This window comes from Chiloscyllium punctatum, chromosome 9, assembly GCF_047496795.1.
Source record: "Chiloscyllium punctatum isolate Juve2018m chromosome 9, sChiPun1.3, whole genome shotgun sequence".
Lineage (NCBI taxonomy): Eukaryota > Metazoa > Chordata > Chondrichthyes > Orectolobiformes > Hemiscylliidae > Chiloscyllium > Chiloscyllium punctatum.
The window spans coordinates 53,880,461-53,898,753 of NC_092747.1; the positions used below are offsets into that span (position 1 = coordinate 53,880,461).

The 18,293-nt window shown below is 40.7% G+C and overlaps 1 protein-coding gene across 2 annotated transcripts in view; it reads right to left on the minus strand.

Annotated features, from left to right (window-relative positions):
- Window positions 1–458: 458 nt before the first annotated feature.
- LOC140481405 (coiled-coil domain-containing protein 138-like) overlaps window positions 459–18,293 on the minus strand; it is a 114,006-nt gene continuing 96,171 nt past the window's right edge. The window contains exons 13-16 of one of the 2 annotated variants that reach the window (XR_011961521.1): window positions 15,313–15,489; window positions 3,000–3,138; window positions 1,776–2,011; window positions 459–678 (exon numbers count right to left, since the gene is read on the minus strand). Coding sequence is in view for 1 of the 2 variants with exons in the window: in XM_072577547.1 (XP_072433648.1) it covers window positions 1,831–2,011; window positions 3,000–3,138; window positions 15,313–15,489 (497 nt within the window). In the remaining variant the exon portion in view is untranslated. Of the gene's footprint in view, window positions 2,012–2,999; window positions 3,139–15,312; window positions 15,490–18,293 lie in introns of both variants that reach the window. The other variant, XM_072577547.1, reaches the window with a different exon arrangement.

An 18,293-nucleotide genomic window follows, 5' to 3' on the forward strand; every position in this document is an offset into this window, starting at 1 on the left:
GCACTTAATGATATTTACTTCCACTATTTCTGTTTGCTGATATGCTACTTTGCACCTTTAATATTGGAATAAAATCTGTAACCAAGATTACAATTATAGTTTGTTTATGGACTGTTTCAACTCCTAATTCAAATTTGATTAAATGTCGCTGTAAATTTTATTCCTGGAAATCATCACTGAAAATTACAACTTGACTTTTTCCTCAACAATACTTATGAGCACAATTACAAACATATTCTGTTCTGAATCATCTTGGCAGCAGTACCAGAATCAAGTGAATGCAAATAATGTCAAAGCAGACATGCTCTCTCACAGTCATCCTACAAAACTTTACATCTATTGAAGTGCTGACATTATTAGCAAGACATGTACCATGTCTTCTTTCATAAAATGACAGAAGGACAAATTAGACAGCTGTTTACTGATTTTAAATTTGTAGCAAAAAACAAAACATTCAAAATATTTACAATTTACTTTTATTGATACTGAAAATACACTATGTGTTTCACAATTTAAAACATCTATAAACTTTGGGTTGGAAAACAATTGAAAAGCAAATCTATTTTGAACTTCCCAATGGTTCAGAGTGCAATTGCATCAAATAGAGCATTGATGACATAGATTTTGAAAAGTAGAAACTTCCAGTTCTTGATTGGCATTTGGTTAACTGATTTTAGCCTGGAAAACAATGAAACATTGCTCTTTGTTGTTCAAGCAGCTGTGAACTGGCATAAATGATGAAAACCAGAGGGAGAGCAGGAAAATAAAATTTAAATGTATTCCCCCAATTTTAATACAATATAGAGAATTTATTTCACACACAATAACCTAATGCAGCAACTACATTTAACTAAAACATTTTGAGCAATGAAATAAGAAGTGATCTTACTTTTGACTGTAATAGTTCAAGAAGGTGGCTCACCTTTACTTTCTCAAGTGCAACAAATGGCTGCCTTGCTAGTGATGCGCATATTCCATGATGTGCCTTCCTATGTCTTTCAGAAACATTTTAATGTGCTCGACATATGAACCATGTTGCATCATAACGACTATAATGTAGGTTAATGTAGCTGCCATTTTGCATCAGCAACATTGACAAATAATCAAACTTCTGTTTTTGTTCCATTAGTTGAGGGAGACATGTTGGTCAGTAGACAAGGATAATATTATGCTCTCCTCCATCCTCAACAGGCAAACAGAAATGTGATTTAATGCCCTATGGAAAAGGTAACAACTCTTCATTTGGTGGGTACTGCATGTCAGCACAGATGAGTTTCTAATGAGAATCAAATCTACAATTGAACTCAAGAGGTATAAATGATAACAACTTTCTTACTGGGGCAGAATTGAGACAGAAGAGCTGCATTCCAAAGGCTTTGTTGTAAAGTTCTCACTGCCCCAGGAAAATAGAATTTTTCCTACTGATTTAGTTGCACTAAAAAATACATACTCTAACATAAAGGTAAAGGTAAAGTTGCCAAAGCCTTACAGGGACCTCAGGGCTCCTCTCTTATTTGAGGGTCGACTGGTAGTGGTTTAACCTGGGGATCACCACACCTCAGACAAGGGGAAGAGGTTCAGAAGTACAATCTTACTTGGTAACCTCAGCCAGAGTGGGAAATTAAACCAGGTTGTTTGTATTACTCTGCATCGCAAACCAGCCATCCAACCAATTGAGCTAACCAACCACCTCTAACTTACTCTAAAATATGCTTTTGTCAAATGTTGACTACGATATTTGTAACTTATTGATAAATTAGAACCACAGTACTTACCAGTGATGATAAAAGTACAAACATCAGCAGTTTTTAAGACTATATTGATAATTATTTACTGATTTGATTGGCTGTTGCCCAGATCACTGCTTAAAGCAGTGCTTTTAGTCATGCCTAGGTTAAACAGAATGGACTGCAAGTTGACAGCCAGGAAAGTATGCTTGGGATCTGTCGTCCTATGTAACTCTTGAATCAGGATGTGGATTGTAAACAATTCAAATAGTTTCTTATTGCTCCTGTAAAAAAAGTATACATTTCAATTAGTCACTCTGTCTAACAGTATTTAAGCAAGTGTGAGTGGGCAAACACATAGCAGATGCAATACAACATGAATAAGTGCAAAATTATATACTTTGGTGTGACAAATAGAAAGAGTATTATTTAAGTGATGAAATATTGGGAAGTGTTGAGGTAAAAAGAAATTTGTACACCAGTCAATGAAAGCAGCTGGGCAGGTGAAGCAGCAATTAGAAAGGTGAACGGCATATTGGTTTTCATTTCGAGAGGACTTGAGTTCAGAACAAGGGACGACTTATTGCAGTTATATAAGGTAAAATTGCCATAGTCTTAGAGGTCCGTAGAGCTGCTCTATCATTACAGAGAGACAGAGAGAGAGAGAGAGAGAGAACTGGTGGTGAGCTTAACCTGAGGGTCACTCTGTCACAGGTAAGGGGAGAGGATAAGAAGAGTCCTTCATGGTAAACTCAGCCAGTGCGGGATCATACCTAGATACTGCATGAAATTTTGGTCTGCCTACATAAGAAAGGATATGTTTGCCATTGAGGCAATGTTTCCCTAACTGGTGAGTCTAGAACCTGGGGACACAGACTCAGGATGTGGGGTGTGATGAGGAAACCTGTGGAATTCTCTGTGGAGGCCAAGTCACTGAACATATTGAAGAGACAGATAGTCTTTCAGATTTTAAATGTATCAAGAGGTATGGAGACAAAGTGAGAATATTACATTGAGTTAGAGTATGAGCTATTATCATATTGAATGGCAAAGTTGGCTCGAACAGCAGCAAGATATCTAAGCTGTTTCACACGTGGGGATTCAAGAAGCAATTCATTTATGGTGACGTAGATTTAAGTGTTAGTGCTATGTATCTCAAAAGTATTCAAGAACAAATAAAAGTCAAGTTAAATCATCCAAAGTTAATTTTGAAATTATATTTTGTACATTGGCAACATTTCAGTTAAGTCAGCAGGATGTAGTTTTCCGTACTTTATTTTAGAGAGTTTCTGTAGGACGACGCTGAGTTTCTCTATTAATTGTACCTCCAGTTTAGAGTTTCTCAGAAGCATAGAACAAGTGAGGAACCAGGTTTCATTGCTGCATGCCTGAAGAAAATGCTGCAAATACCCTGCGTGAAAACAAAGAGAATGTGATATTTAAATAATGAAACACATTTCTTGTTTCATTTCATCAAATATTTCTAGTTGCAGGTATTCTACAATTTTTCAATTGTGCAAACCTGCAAAAAGCTTCTTCTCTCTTTTGTAGTGCAAGTTGACTATTTCAGCTAAATCATCTGCTCCTATTTAGTGCCAGTTCCTTATTTTGGGTTTATGGTACATAATTGAATTCTTCTGTCTGCCATTAAATTAAGCATGGCATTTGCATGAATTCAAAATAATTTTAAAAACTTGATTTATAATTGAAGAGAAATAGCTGAATGTATTGCAAGTGTTCTTACGAAGATTCTGGTACATCTGTAAAATATTAAAAACCAACTTAAACCAGATTTAAAAACAAAGTACTGCAAATGCTGGAAATCTGAATTAAAGAGAAAATGCTGGAAGTACTCATCAAATCTGGCAACATCTGTGAAGAAGAAATGGGAGTTAATAGTTAAGGTCATGGGCCTTTCTTGGTACTGTTGGCATTGATAAAGTGGAGATAGAAAAAGCACAGCACGTCAAGCAGCATCAGAGAAGCAGGGGAGTCAACTTTTCAGGTCGGACCCTTTCAAGGAGCTGTGAAGGCTGGGAATGGACAGGGGTAGGTAATGGGTGGAATGTTCAGCATCTTCCTTTCGTCACATATATTGTCAGTCTGGGAAAAGTGGCAGATAGCCCACCTATCCAAACTAACTGAACCATTTAACCAGCCAATTCATTACCCTTTCAACTTCTAATGGCATTTTATCAGTGCTTTGGGTGGCCTATTGGGAGACCAACAAGCAGATCTCTTTCAGCACTCTGTCTCATGAAGCCTACGATCAGCCATGGCTACTTCCACAGAGCAGCATTTCCTGTCCTCAATGATGCCCATCACTGCCACATACTGAGGCACTGACTTGCCTCAGTGTGACAAACCATACCATACTTACCACTTCCTGAAGATGCAGCCCAACCGTGGTCACCACTAATAGTGCACTGCTGTGTGACCAGATCCATTTTTGACAGGTTTTGGATCAGATGAACGTGGCTGTCCTTAATAGTGGTGGCAGCCACAGCAGCAGCCACTTAATTAATGCAACTCTGGTTTGCAGACTACTGCAGCAGGTTTGCCTCCAGCTTTTGTTCTCTGCCACTTCCATAAAATCTAGCCTATTAACAATTCAAAAATTTGACATCGCAATGGGTAAATGGTATTGATTCATGACCCTCCTGAAATTAATTTAACACAAATCAGGAATTAAGTAGCATCAGTTAGACTGGTAGTGAAGACACCTTCATGATTGAAAGAGATCCAGGCTATACAGAGAAAAAAAAACACAATTCATGAACACAAGAGCCACAATAAAACTGTATATATGATCAAAGGTCAGCAACTGTGACCACACTTACAGATGTGCCACTATGGACAAAAATTGTATTGTGGTGCTTACAGCATTAGTGAAAATTTCAGAACTATATGTTTTCACGAAGTTTTGTTTATAATTACTAAAAAAAATTATAAAAGTGGGAAAGGCACAAAATTCAGTTTTATACTAATAATTAATATGACATTAAGCAAAATAACAATTTAACACAAAGTTACAAAAAACCTGAACATTAAACACTAAATAAATAACACATGAAATACCGTATATACTCAAGTAGTAGTCGATCTCACATAAAACTCGACACCCTAGTTTTGGCCAAATAACCTGGAATTTTCCATATATCTTGTGTAAAAGTTGACACTAGTCCTTCACAGATAACAGATCAACGTTTATTAACCAGTGCGCCAGCCATCACATCCTGCTCTAGCTTTCCAGTCTGCCGGTTGTTCTGCTCCATTCCCGGTCTTCCCTCTGCTGACTGTTGTGTTCCGCTCTGGGTTTTCAGAATTAGCATATTTACTTCTTTTTCTTTATTCGTTTAGAGGTCAATTGGGCTTCTCCTAATGATACGGTATGAATTTTGACGGGCATGAATTTCAGCCCCTCAAAAGTAGTATCCATGTAATAGTCAATCCCATAAATTTAACCTTAAAAAATAGTTTAAAAAATCAACTCTTACTCAAGTATATATGGTACTTTGTTTCACCTAGGTTTCAGAATACAGGAGGTGACTTTGTGAGTCTTTGCTGCCACAAACTTTGACATTGCTTGTAACAAATCTATATTTCCACCAACATCATTCTTGATCGACAACATGATCAGCAACAATAGCCTGTTGTCTCCCATGTCAACTGCAAATGGAACATCAACTTAGAAAGGACTGGGTTGCTGCTGCCAACAAGACCATACTTAACAGATGTGTAGTGTATGTTTTAGAAATTGTAATTAATTTAGTTTTGTTCAGGCACTGTTGGTCTTCTTGAGCAAAACTGAATCTGTTAGACAGTATAGCGCAGTACAAGCCCTTGGGCCCACGATGTTGTGATGAGCATTTATCTCAATCTAAGATCAATCTAGCCTGCCCATCCATCAATTTATTGCCATCCATTTGCTTTTACAGCAGTCGCTTAAACGTCCCTAATGTCTCTGACTCTACAATCACTGCTGGCAGTCCGTTCTAAGCACCCACCACTCTCTGTGTAAGAATCCTGTCTATAACCCTGTATCCAGCATTCAAATTTGACCTTCCAAAATTATTTACTTCGCATTTGTCCAGTTTGAATTCCAGCAAAACTTCGCGGCTCTTAAACTCAATCCCCCTATTAATGAAAGCCAAAACACCATAAGCCTTCTTAATAACCCTATCAACTTGAGGAGCAACTTTGAGGGATCTATGTACATGGACCCCTAGATCCCACTGTTCCTCCACACTGCCAAGAACCTTGTCTTTAATCCTGTATTCAGCTTCCAAATTCAACCTTCCAAAATGAATCACTTTGCATTTGTCCAGGTTGAACTCCATTTTCCACTTCTCAGCCCAGCTCTGCATCCTGCCAATGTCGTGTTGTAGCCTGTAACAGCCCTCAACACTATCTACAACACCACCGACCGTTGTACCATTGACAAACATACTAACCTACCCTTCCACTACTTCATCCAAGTCATTTATAAGAACTATAAAGAGCAGGCGCCCAAGAACAGACCCCAGCGGGACACCACTGGTCACCGATCTCCAGGCAGAATACTTTCCATCCACTACTACTTGCTGTTTTCTTTCGGCCAGCCAATTCTGTATCCAGACAGCTAAATTTCTGAATGAGCCTACCATGGGGGGAACCTTATCAAATGCCTGTTAGAGGCACAGTTGAGATATCCGAGTTTTCCTGTGAGGTCAAAGCATTATCAAAGCTTGAGCCATATGTCAATGCACAACCAAACAACCAAGGATCTTACAATACATGATTAAAGTTTGTCAGGAAATTGTGCATGTTATATTGAAGGCCTCAAAGGTTCACATATTGATTCACTTGTGTAAATTGTTCTTCAATGGACATACCCACAATGTTTATAAGCTAGTCAACAAAATAATTTTGAACTTAATTTCTGGATTCTTAATTGTTTCATCTGCATATTCTTGACTTTTATTTCCAACACCAAGGTTTTTAGGTATTTCTTAGTTAATACCAGAGCTCCTCCTTTCTAAACTTCTCTGCAGTTTACATTACGGCTGCGAGGCAAATTTTTAAAGTGGGTTCCTACAATAATTGCAGCATTTTTCCAGTGTTGTATGGTTCTGTTTGCCACATTATCTAATAAAATGATTCCATACCATACCATATTGATGAGAAGAAACTTGAATTCAGTCAATTGACATACAAGGGTGCGCACTTCATGAAGCATATCAACATCCACTTGCTCTGACTCAGTCAATACAACAAAGGCATTGTAAACCTTGTTGTTTCATGTAAAAACAGCTTTAATGCTGTCAGTTCTGCACTTGCAGCATGTATCAAATAATGACTTATGTGAAATTCACACGATCTGGTAAGAATCTTCCAACAGTAAATTCAGGAAGAAAACAGAACTGTTGCAGAAACTTTCTCTCATGGACTTATGCCCTGTTTTGAAACCAGTAAATTCTAATAATTACCATGCCTTCAAAGTGTCAGGGAACCTTACAGTGAAAGATATCTTTTTAGAATGGCTCACATCAGAAATGCTGTCTAATGCAAGGAACAGTTCTTGGCTATCCCCACCCTTATAAAAATGTCTTGCTGCACTTCCTTTGCCAATAATGCAATTACCTCATGCTGGATTGTTCTTCTGTAGTGGCCATCAGTCACCTCCCTGGAAAGTATGCATTGCAAATGTTCCTTCACTGCTTTGATGTTTTTGCCAGTGACTTCATCAAACCCAGGACGTTCTTGTTCTTCACTTTGAGAAGTCTGCCAGATGAGCTTGGAAAATCATGCTATTTTTAAATGATGAATTAAATGCCTCTCTAAAATGTAGGCAATATATATGGGAGCATAAAATTGCAAAAGATTAGGTAAATGGGAAAACTGTGACAAGTGGATTTCAGTGTAGGCAAATGTGTCAGCTGAACAGAGTACTTTTTAAATGGGGAAGAGTTGGAATCATTGAAGCTGCAAAGAGGATTTGGATTTCATGCATCTAAAGTTTCGTAAGCAGTTCCAGGCACCACGCCTTAGGAAAGATATATTGGCCTTGGATGGAATGAAGGTAAATTTAACAAAATATTACCTGGATTCCAAGGATTATATTTGTGGAAATTTCACAAAATAGACTTGTAGGGCTGATTCTTTTAGAGGTCTGAGTCATATGACCTATAGTGAGATGTGTGGCAGAACCAGACATCCAGCATGGTAAGGAGAAAGTGAGGACTGCAGATGCTGGAGACGAGAGTCGAAGAGTGTGGTGCTGGAAAAGCACAGCCAATCAGGCAGCATCTAAGAAGCAGGAGAGTTGACGCTTTGAAAATAAGCCCTTCATCGGGAATTTGTGGGTCCCCAAGGAGGATGAGGGATAAATGGAAGGTGGATGGGGCTGGGGGAAGGGAGATTGGAATGCGATAGGTTCAATGAAGCTGGGGGTGAAGGTGATAGGTTGGAGAGGAGAGTGGAGCAGAAAGGTGGGAAGGAAGATGGACAGATAGGACAGTTCCAGAGGGTGGTGCCAAGTTGGAAGGTTGGATCTGGGAAGAAATAGGGGAGGGGAATAGGCAAACTCGTAAAATCCACATTGGAACCCTCCAACCACATGGGATCAAGGTGGAAGATGAGGCATTCTTCCCCCAGGCGTTGGGTGGCTAGAGTTTGGCAGTCAAGGACTTGCATGTCCTTGGTAGAGTGGGAGAGGAAGTTAAAGTGTTCAGCCACAGGGCGGTGGGGTTGTTTTGTGTGTGTCCCAAAGATGTTCTATGAAACGTTCTGCAAGTTGGCATCCTATCTTCCCAATGTACAGGAGACCACATCAAGAGCAACGGACACAGAAGATAACGTGTGTGGAAGTGCAGGTAAATCTTAGTTGGATGTGGAAGGATCCTTTGGGGTGTTGCTCAGAGGGGAGGGGGGAGGTGTGGCTACAAGTTTTGCACTTCTTGCAGTGGCAGGTGAAGATGCTGGGAGTGGAGGGTGGGGTGGTGGGGGATGTGGACCTAACAAGGGAGTTGCTGAGGCAATGGTCTCTCCGGATCGCAGGTAGGGGTGGGGAAGGAAATATATCTCCGGTGATGGGGTCTGTTTGGAGGTGCCGGAAATAGAGGAGGATGATGCGATGTATCTGGAGGTTGGTGGGGTGGAAGGTGAGGGCCAGGGGTATGCTATCCTTGTTGCGCTTGGAGGGGTGGGGTTCAAGGGTGGAGATGCAGGAAGTGGAGGGGGGTGCACCGGCGGGCATTGCTGATCACGTGGGAGGGGAAATTGCTGTTGTTGAAATAGGAGGCCATCTGAGATGTCCTGGAGTAGAATTGCTCCTCCTGGGAGCAGATACAGTGAAGGCGGATGAATTGGGAGCAAGGAATAGCGATTTTACGGAGAGGGGGTGAGAGTTGGGGGAGGAGGTGTTGTCCAGGTAGCTGTGGGAGTCAGTGGGTTTGAAGGAGATGGCTGTGTTGAGTCAGTTGCCGGAGATGGAGACTTAGAGGTCCAGGAAAGGGAGGGAGTTGTCCGAGATGGTCCAGGTGAACTTGATGTCAGGGTGGAAGGTCCTTGTGAAGTTCATGAACTGCTCAAGTTCCTTGTGGGAGCACAAGGTAGCCCTGATACAGTCATCAATGTAGTAGAGAAAAAGGTGGGGATGGTGCCAGTATAACTGCGGAAGATGGACTGTTTCATGTATCTGATGAAGAGGCAGGCATAGCTGGGGCTCATGCAGGTACCTGTGCCTACCCATTTGGTTTGAAGGAAGTGGGAAGATTGGATGGAGAAGTTGTTGAGGGTGAGGACCAGTTTTTAGATTAGATTATATTTCCTACAGTATGGAAACAGGCCCTTCAGCCCAACAAGTCCACACCAACCCTCCGAAGAGTAACGTGCCCAGACCCATTCCCCTATATTTACCCTTGTCTAATGCACTACCACTATGGGCAATTTAGCATGGCCAATTCACCTGGCCTGCACATCTTTGGATTGGGGGAGGAAACTCACGCATCCACGGGGAGAAGTGCAAATTCCACACAGACAGTCGCCCGAGGCGGGAATCAAATCTGGGTCCCTGGTGCTGAAAGGCCACAGTGCTAACTGCTAAGCCACTGTGCCGCCCCATCGAATGTGTGTGTCGGTGGAGGGGTACTGGCTGGGTCGGTGGGAGAGAAAGAACCGAGGGCTTGGAGTCCTTCAACAAGGTCCCCAACATCTCGTCTTCATCATCATGGACACCCAGTCCCTGTAATCCCTGGCCCCCAATGCCTCATCCTCACAATGGACATTCAATCCCTGTACACATCCATCCGCCATAGTGAAGAACTTCAAGCTCTCTGTTTCCTCCTGTCCTGCCGACCCAACCAATATCCTTCCACCAATACACTCCTTTGATTTCCGGAACTGGTCCTCATCCTCAACAACTTCTCCTTCAAATCTTCCAACTTCCTTCAGACCAAAGGGGTAGCCACAGGCACCCACATGAGCTCCAGCTCTGCCTGCCTCTTTGTCGCGTACGTTGTACAGTCCATCTTCTGCAGTTACACTGGCACCATCCCCCACCTTTTCCTCCGCTACACTGATGACTATATCGTTGCCACCTTGTTAACCATGAGGAAGTTGAACATTTCATCAACTTCACGAACACCTTCCATCCTGACCTCAAGTTCACCTGGACTATCTTGGACACCTCCTTCCCATTCCGGACCATCTCCATCTCCGAGGACTGACCCAACACGGTCATTTACTTCAAATCCACCAACTCCCAGAGCTACTTGGACTACACCTCCTCCCATACCCCCCTCTGTAAAAATGCTATCCCTTACTTCCAATTCCTCTGCCATATCTGCTCCCAGGAGGAGCAATTCTACTCCAGGACATCCCAGATGACCTCCTATTTCAAGGACCACAATTTCCCCTTCCACATGATCAACAATGCCCTCCAGTGTACCTCTTCCACTTACTGCACCTCCATCCTTGAATCCCACCCCTCCAACTACAACAAGGATAGAAACCCCCTGGTCCTCATCTTCCACCCCACTAATCTCCAGATACAGCACCACCATTTCCGCCACCAACCATCAGACCCCACCAACAGAGATATATTTCCCTCCCCATCCTTATCGGCAATCCACAGAGGCCATTTCCTCCACGATTCCCTCGTTAGGTCCACGCGCCCCACCAACCCACCCTCCACTCCCCACACCTTCCCTTGCTACCGCAAGAGATGTAAAACCTGCACTCAAATCTCCCCCCCTCACCTCTGTTCCAGTCCCCAAAAGATCCTTCCACATCCGGCAGAGATTTTCTTCATCAAATGTGACCGTTGCTCTTGATGTGGTTTCCCCTACATTGGAGAGACAGGACGCCAACTTGCAGAACATTTCAGGGAACATCCCCGGAACACAAATACCAAACAATCCCACTGCCCTGTGGTCGATGACTTCAACTCTCCCTCCCACTCCGCCAATGACATGCAAGTCCTGGGCCTCATCCACTGTCAAAACGAAGCCACCCAACACCTGGAGGAAGAACACTTCATCTTCTGACTTGGGACCCTCGAACCACACAGCATTAACGTTGACTTCACCAATTTCCTCATGTCCCCTCCCCCCCACCTTGTCTCAGATCCAACCCTTGAACATGGCATTGCTCTTTTGAACCTGTCCATATTCCTTCCCACCTATCCGATCCACCCTCGCCTCTGACCTATCATCATCACCTTCTCCCCCCCCACCCCCATCTGCACCTACCTATCACCTTCCAAGCTACCTTACCCTCACCCTCCTATTTATCTCCCAGCTCCCTTCCCCCACCAACCACATTCCTGGTGAAGGCCTTATGCCCGAAATATTGATTCGCCTGTTTCTTGGATGCTGCCTGACCTGTTGTGTTTTTCCAGTGTCACACTTTTCGACTGTTATATTAGATTAGATTAGATCCCCTAGTGTGAAAACAGGCCCTTCAGCCCAACAAGTCCACACCGACCCTGCAAAGCGTAACCCACCCAGACCCATTCCCCCACCCTATATTTACCCCGACTAATGCACGTAACATGATGTGCAATTTAGCATGGCCAATTCATCTGGCCTGCACATCTTTTGGATTTGGGAGGAAATTAGAGCTCCAGAGAAAACCCATGCAGATGTGGGGAGAAGGCGCAAACTCCACACAGACAGTCACCTGTGGCGGGAATTGAACCCGGGTCCCTGGCGCTGTGAGGCAGCAATGCTAACCACCGAGCCACCATGCTGCTGTGTTACCTTGTGAGACAGTGTATCACCGGAGGGCATAATCTCAGAATAAGGGGTTACACAGTTAGGCCAGAGATGAAGAAGAGTTTCCCCTCACAAACAGTAGTGAATCTACGGACTTCTTTATCAAGGGGGACAGCTGAGACTGGATCATTAAGTGTATTCAAAGCTGAGAGAGGCAGATTTTTAATCAGTAAGGGAATCAAGGTTTATGGGGAAAAGGCAAGTGGATTTGAGGGTTATCAGATCAGCCATGATCCCATTGAATGGTGAAGCAAACTTAATAGGCTGAATGGCCTACATCTGCGCCTATGTCATACGGTCTTGATTTTATCAGAGATGAAACTGTATGCTTAATCTTTACTAAACCAAAATATAGCCTGCAGGTATATTTGTGACTAAATTAATTTCATCAAAATTTATATTTCCTACTTGGAATCTTTTTCACAAAACCTCATTTTCACCACAAAACTCTCCCAAGCGATGGCACTGTGGGTGGTTACCCACATTGTTCAACCATAATGTCAGCCATTCAGATTTTGGTTGCCATCATATTTGAAAGGGTCATCTAATTGGTTTTCCCCTTCCCCCATGGCTTACAACTTTCTCCCTTTCAAGTATTTCTCTAATTCCCTTTTGAAAGTTATAAACTAATCTACTTGACCATGCATTCAGATAGTGGATATTCTGAAAAATAATCATTAATTTTCTGGAAGTTTTTTTCAATATTTGAAATAATACCCTCTAGCAATGAACCTTTCTGCAAACTTCAGCTACTTATTTACTTTAACAAAACATTTAATTAATTTTGAACACTATTAAATCCTCCACAATCTTTTCTCCTCAAAGACAATCTCAGCTTCTCGAGCCGCTTCAATTAACTCTTCCCTGCTATCTGATAAATCTCCTCTGCACTCTATCCAATGCCTTCACATCTTCCCTAAAGTATACTGCACAGAATGGGACACTAGCTGAAGCTTATGCAGTGAAACAAAGTTTAGTTCAAGTTCCTGGTTTTTGTATTCTACACTTCCATTTCATAAAGTGTTGTGATCCTGCTACAGACTATTGAAGTACAAAGAGAAAGTCCAAACATCCTGCAATTAACCGGCAGAACAATATCACCCAATTTCACACTTTTAATTAAAAATCTTCATTGTATAGAAAAAAGTAAACAAGCAGATATACCAGTAATTTAACAATTTAACTTAAAAAGACTTGTGTTTTCACTCGTTTTATTTCTTACCTCCCTTTCACGAGTTCTCTTATCTTTCAAAATGTTGAAATTAATTCACTTTTCTTGGGAATAACCCAAAAAAGTATGCCCAATTTGGAAGTTACTTTACTTTTCCTTCATATTCCAGTTATTCCTCCAAGCTAAGATTCTGTGGGGTTCTTCCATGAGCTTTTTAGCTACATGATCTTTACATTTACAAATCCTGTGACAGTGAACACATCTGTTGCGTTTCTAGCTTCTTTATGCAAACATGCCAATCCATAACAAACACAATAAACTTTATGTAGGTTGATTACTTTGAGGACTGCAATTTATATACATTCATATACAGGTATCCCCCTGCTTTTCGAACGTTCACTTTCCGCAAATTCGCTTTTAGAAAGACCTACATTAGTACCTGTTTTCACAAATCCGAAAAGGATTTTTGCTTTTATGACAAACAGTGATACCTTTTCCCATATAAATCATACACCTCCGCTTGATGCCATTTTCGAGTTACAAAAGGTTTTCTGGGAATGCTCTACTTTTGGATAGCGGGGGCTACCTATACAAGATAACTCAATATACAGTACAGCTCAATAACTCAGTCTAATAAAATCTGCACCTAGTAGACTGCTAACCACATGATTCCTTACATCCTGATTTCTCAATGACGTGCAAACGTTTGCGTCTTCTCTGAAATTGACATAACAGTTTTTTAGTTATGTGAAATATGAACTCTTAAATGATGAACAGAGATGTAAACGTCCATATGAGATTGCTTACTAATCTTCTCAGATGGTATAACCTTCCTGAGATATGGATTTATTACTTCAGCATTCTGTGTATTGTCAGAGTGCTGGTTATTTTCATGGTGGTTTTCCATAATTTCAGTTTCAGTCTGAGTATGTTCTAAATGCAGCTAGAATGCTTTGCCCTGCATCAGCATTTCTGAAAACTTTCCCATCAACTGGCAAAATTGACAGGCGTTTGGTTGATGAGCTAACTTTAGACCTTATTTTGATCAGGGTGTAACTTTGCAATTCTCCAATCTTCAGGCACCAGCCCTGTACCTAAGGAGAATTCAAAGACTATGGCCAATGCCTCTTCAATTTCTTCTCTTACTTCTCTAAATATTGTTTGATACATCCCAGTTCATTCTGTAAACTTACAAGCTGTAAATGTAACCACTTTTCTATCATCTTGTTGCCTTTTTTTTAGTACATCAAGTGTCTCATCTTTCAACATGACAGTAGGCTGCAATGGACTAAAATTGAAATTTTTCTGCATACTAGCTAGGAGAAAGAAACATGGTTGATCATTGCTTTTATTCACAAGGAAGGGTAAAAACAAAGGAACACAGATAGTTTTGATATCTGATCAGGTGTAATTAGATTGCCTACCAAAAGATTGAATAACAATTTGGAGAGGCAGTGGCATTGTGCTAGATTCACTGGGCTAACAGTCCAAAGTCTCAAGCTAATGCTCTGGGAACATGGGTTCAAATCCTATCATGGTAGATGGTGAAATCTAATTCAATAAAAATCTGAAATTAAAAAGCAATGGTGACCTTGTAACCAATGTTGATTTCACAAAAAAACTATCTGGTTCATTTAAGCCCCTTTAGGGAATGAAACCTTTTTACCTTTACCAGGTCTGACCCACATGTGATTCCAGACCACAGAAATGTGGTTGACTCTTAACTGAGAATGCAAGCCACACAGATCAATGGGCACGGAAGGGATGGGCATAAATGCTGGTCCAGCCAGCAAAGCCCATGTCCTATGAACAAATAATTAAAAATAACACTTAAGGACACACACAAAAGGAACAATATCTAATTCAGGTTACAACCAGAGTATGTTATCACACAGGACAAGTGTCTATTCCTGAATACAAGACTCGTGAGACTTGGGGAATGACAGCACTGTTAAAGGCAAATATCTAAGAGAGACACACAATCTATTAAAATACCTTACATTGTGGTATCTATTCTGAATTTTATGTGGAAGATGTTATTAAATAAAAACACATTAAAAAAAAGAGACTGCTGGTGAAACACAGCAAATATGCCATCATCTGTGGAGAGTGAAAGAATACAGATCTGCATATCTTATGTTCAAATATAAATACTCACTTGACTCCACTGTCATCTGTAGAATGATATCAACAGCACTGTATAACAGACTCTTATTAGAAGGTTTCAAGTAACAAAGAATAATCTGCAGAGCCCGGTACTTCAAGAACAAAGCTTTGCCGTCATCTGTCTTCAGGTCGTTAAAAATAACGTCAAATGCTTGAGCCAGATAATCAACTAGTAATAGAAACATATTAATTAAAAATATTATTCTCTACCTACGATGCCGGTGAAAATTATTTGTTAGAAAAAAAGTAATCTACCTGAAATATTACACAAATAAATAAAGCAAATATGAAGTGAACTAAAATAATATATCACAGATGAATAAGCTTGTCTTTGCTGTAAACAGTTTAACCACTGAATCTTCAAGGCTGTTGCATTATTAAAGGACTAATGATAACAAAGAAAACCATTAGGGAATGCAAAGTACAGTAGAGAAATGAGATTAGAAGAACTGATAGCGAACATGAGAGGATTCCAACTGAGAAAACAGCTTTTTTAAGTATATTAAAGTCAAAGAAGGTGCAACAGCTGAGGGACGAAGGAGGAGGTCTGACAGTGAAAATGAAGATTGTTATAAAGTTGAAGGTGTGTACTGAACCTTTAAGAGAGAGTAAATGCTGTTCTGAACTGAGTGCTTATATGCTGTGTATATGACTAGATGGCAGTTCCAGAGTGTACTGGAAAATTGAAAATATGTAACATCTGGCTGGGAAATGGATCCCTGAACTTTGGTTGCTGTTCCGACAACAATTCAAACTTAACTAATCAGTTTAACGTATGCTCCAGGATACTAAAACCGAATTGAGTTTGAATTTATTGTTTTGCCAACATCGAACTAACAAGACGATCCGGTGTTGAGGGGTATAGAGATGTGGACATTTTGAAAATTGGTCAGAAAGCAACTGCTGTAGAGAGAGAGCTTATTGCACATCTAACATCTTGCTCACCAAGAAATTAGCAAACACTGTCTATTAGCTATGAAACATACTCATACTAAAAACGAAGCAGCCAACCCTGGGAGATCCACAGCTGGAAGAGTGAAGATACAGAAGAAGACAGTGACTGTGATTTTGAATTTAAGTTGATGTAATTTTAATGTGTCTTAAAACTAGCAGAAGGGCACTTTGCCTGAATACTTGTCGCATTTGTAAGATGGTTGATGAGTTAACAGTACAAGTATTCACGAATGAATATGGTTTAGTAGCTATTATGGAGACATGGTATAGGATGGTCATGACTGGGAGTTAAATATCCAGGGGTATCAGAATATTTGGAAGGACAGACAGGAAGGTAAGGGATGTGGTGTCATTCTGATATGCAAGGACATCAGGGTGGTGTTGAGAGATGATATAGGTTCTATGGAGAATAAGGCTGAATCCATTTGTGTGGAATTTAGAAATTCTAAAAAGAAAAAGTCACTGATAGACATAGTCTGTAGCCTACCAAATAACAAAATCACATTGGGGTGGGCAATAAACAAACAAATAACTAATGCCTGTAAAAATGGTATGGCAATTATCATGGGGGATTTTAATTCACATGTCGATTGGTCGACCCAGATCGGTCAGGGTACCCTTAAGGAGGAGTTCATTGAGTGTATCCGTGATAGTTTTCTTGAACAGAATGTAATGGAACTGATGAGGGAGCAAGCTATCCCAGAACTGGTCCTATGTAATGAAATAGGAATGATTAATAACCTCATAGTTAGGGATCCTCCTGGAAGGAGCGATCACAGTATGGTTTATTTTCGAATACAGATGGAGAGTGTGAAGATAAAATCCAATACCAGGGTGTTGTGCTTAAACAAGGAAGACTACATTAGGATGAGGAGGACTTGGATGAAATAGACTGGAATCAAAAACTTTATGGTGGGACAGTTGACGAACAGTGGAGGACTTTCAAAGCAATTTTTCAAAGTACTCAGCAAAAGTAGATTCCAGTAAAAAGGAAGGACTGTAAAAAAAAGAGCTAATCTGCCATGAGGGTCTAACGAAATAACAGAGGATATCAGATTGAAAGAGAAGGCATACAAAGTGGCCAAGATTAGCCAGAAACTAGAAGGTTGGGAAAGCTTTAAATGTCAACAGAAGGCCATAAAAAGAGCTATAAAGAAAAGTAAAATTCAACATGAGAAAAAAACTAGCACAGAATATAAACACAGATATCAAAAGTTTCCATAAATATATAAAATGAAAAACAGTAGCCAAACTAAACTTTGTTCCTTCAGAGGATGAGAAGGGGTATTTAGTCATGGGATGTGATGAAATGGCTGAGACATTGAAAAGGTATTTTGTGTTGGTCTTCACAGTGGAGGACATTAATAACATGCCAGAAATTGCCAAACAGACGAAAGTAGGTGAGGACCTGAAAACCATCATAATTATGGAAGAGGTAGTGTTGGGCAAGCTAATGGAGCTAAGGGTATACAAGTCTCCAGGCCCTGATGGAATGCATCCAAGGTACTAAAAGAGTTGGTGGGAGAAATAGCAAGTGCACTTGTGGTAATTTTCCAAAATTCGCTAGCCTCTGGGGCAGTTCCAGCAGATTGAAAAACAGCAAATATGATGCCACTGTTTAAAAAGGGAGATAGATAAAAGATGGGGAAATTACAGACCAATTAGCTTAACTTCTGTAGTGGGGAAGATGCTTGAGTATATTATCAATGAAGAAATAGCAAAGCATCTAGATAGCAATTATGCTGTTGGGCAGACGCAGCATGGGTTCATGAAGAGCAGGTCATGCTTAACTAATCTTTTGGAATTCTATGAAGACATTACGAGCACTGTGGACAACGGGGACCCAGTAGATGTGGTGTACCTAGATTTCCAACAGGCCTTCAACTGAATAGACTGGGATTCTATTTGTTGGAATTTCGAAGAATGAGAGGGGATCTTAAAGAAACATACAAAATTATGAAAGGAAGTGCCGCCCAAGAGACTACTACATAAGATAAAGATTCATGGCGTTACAGGTAA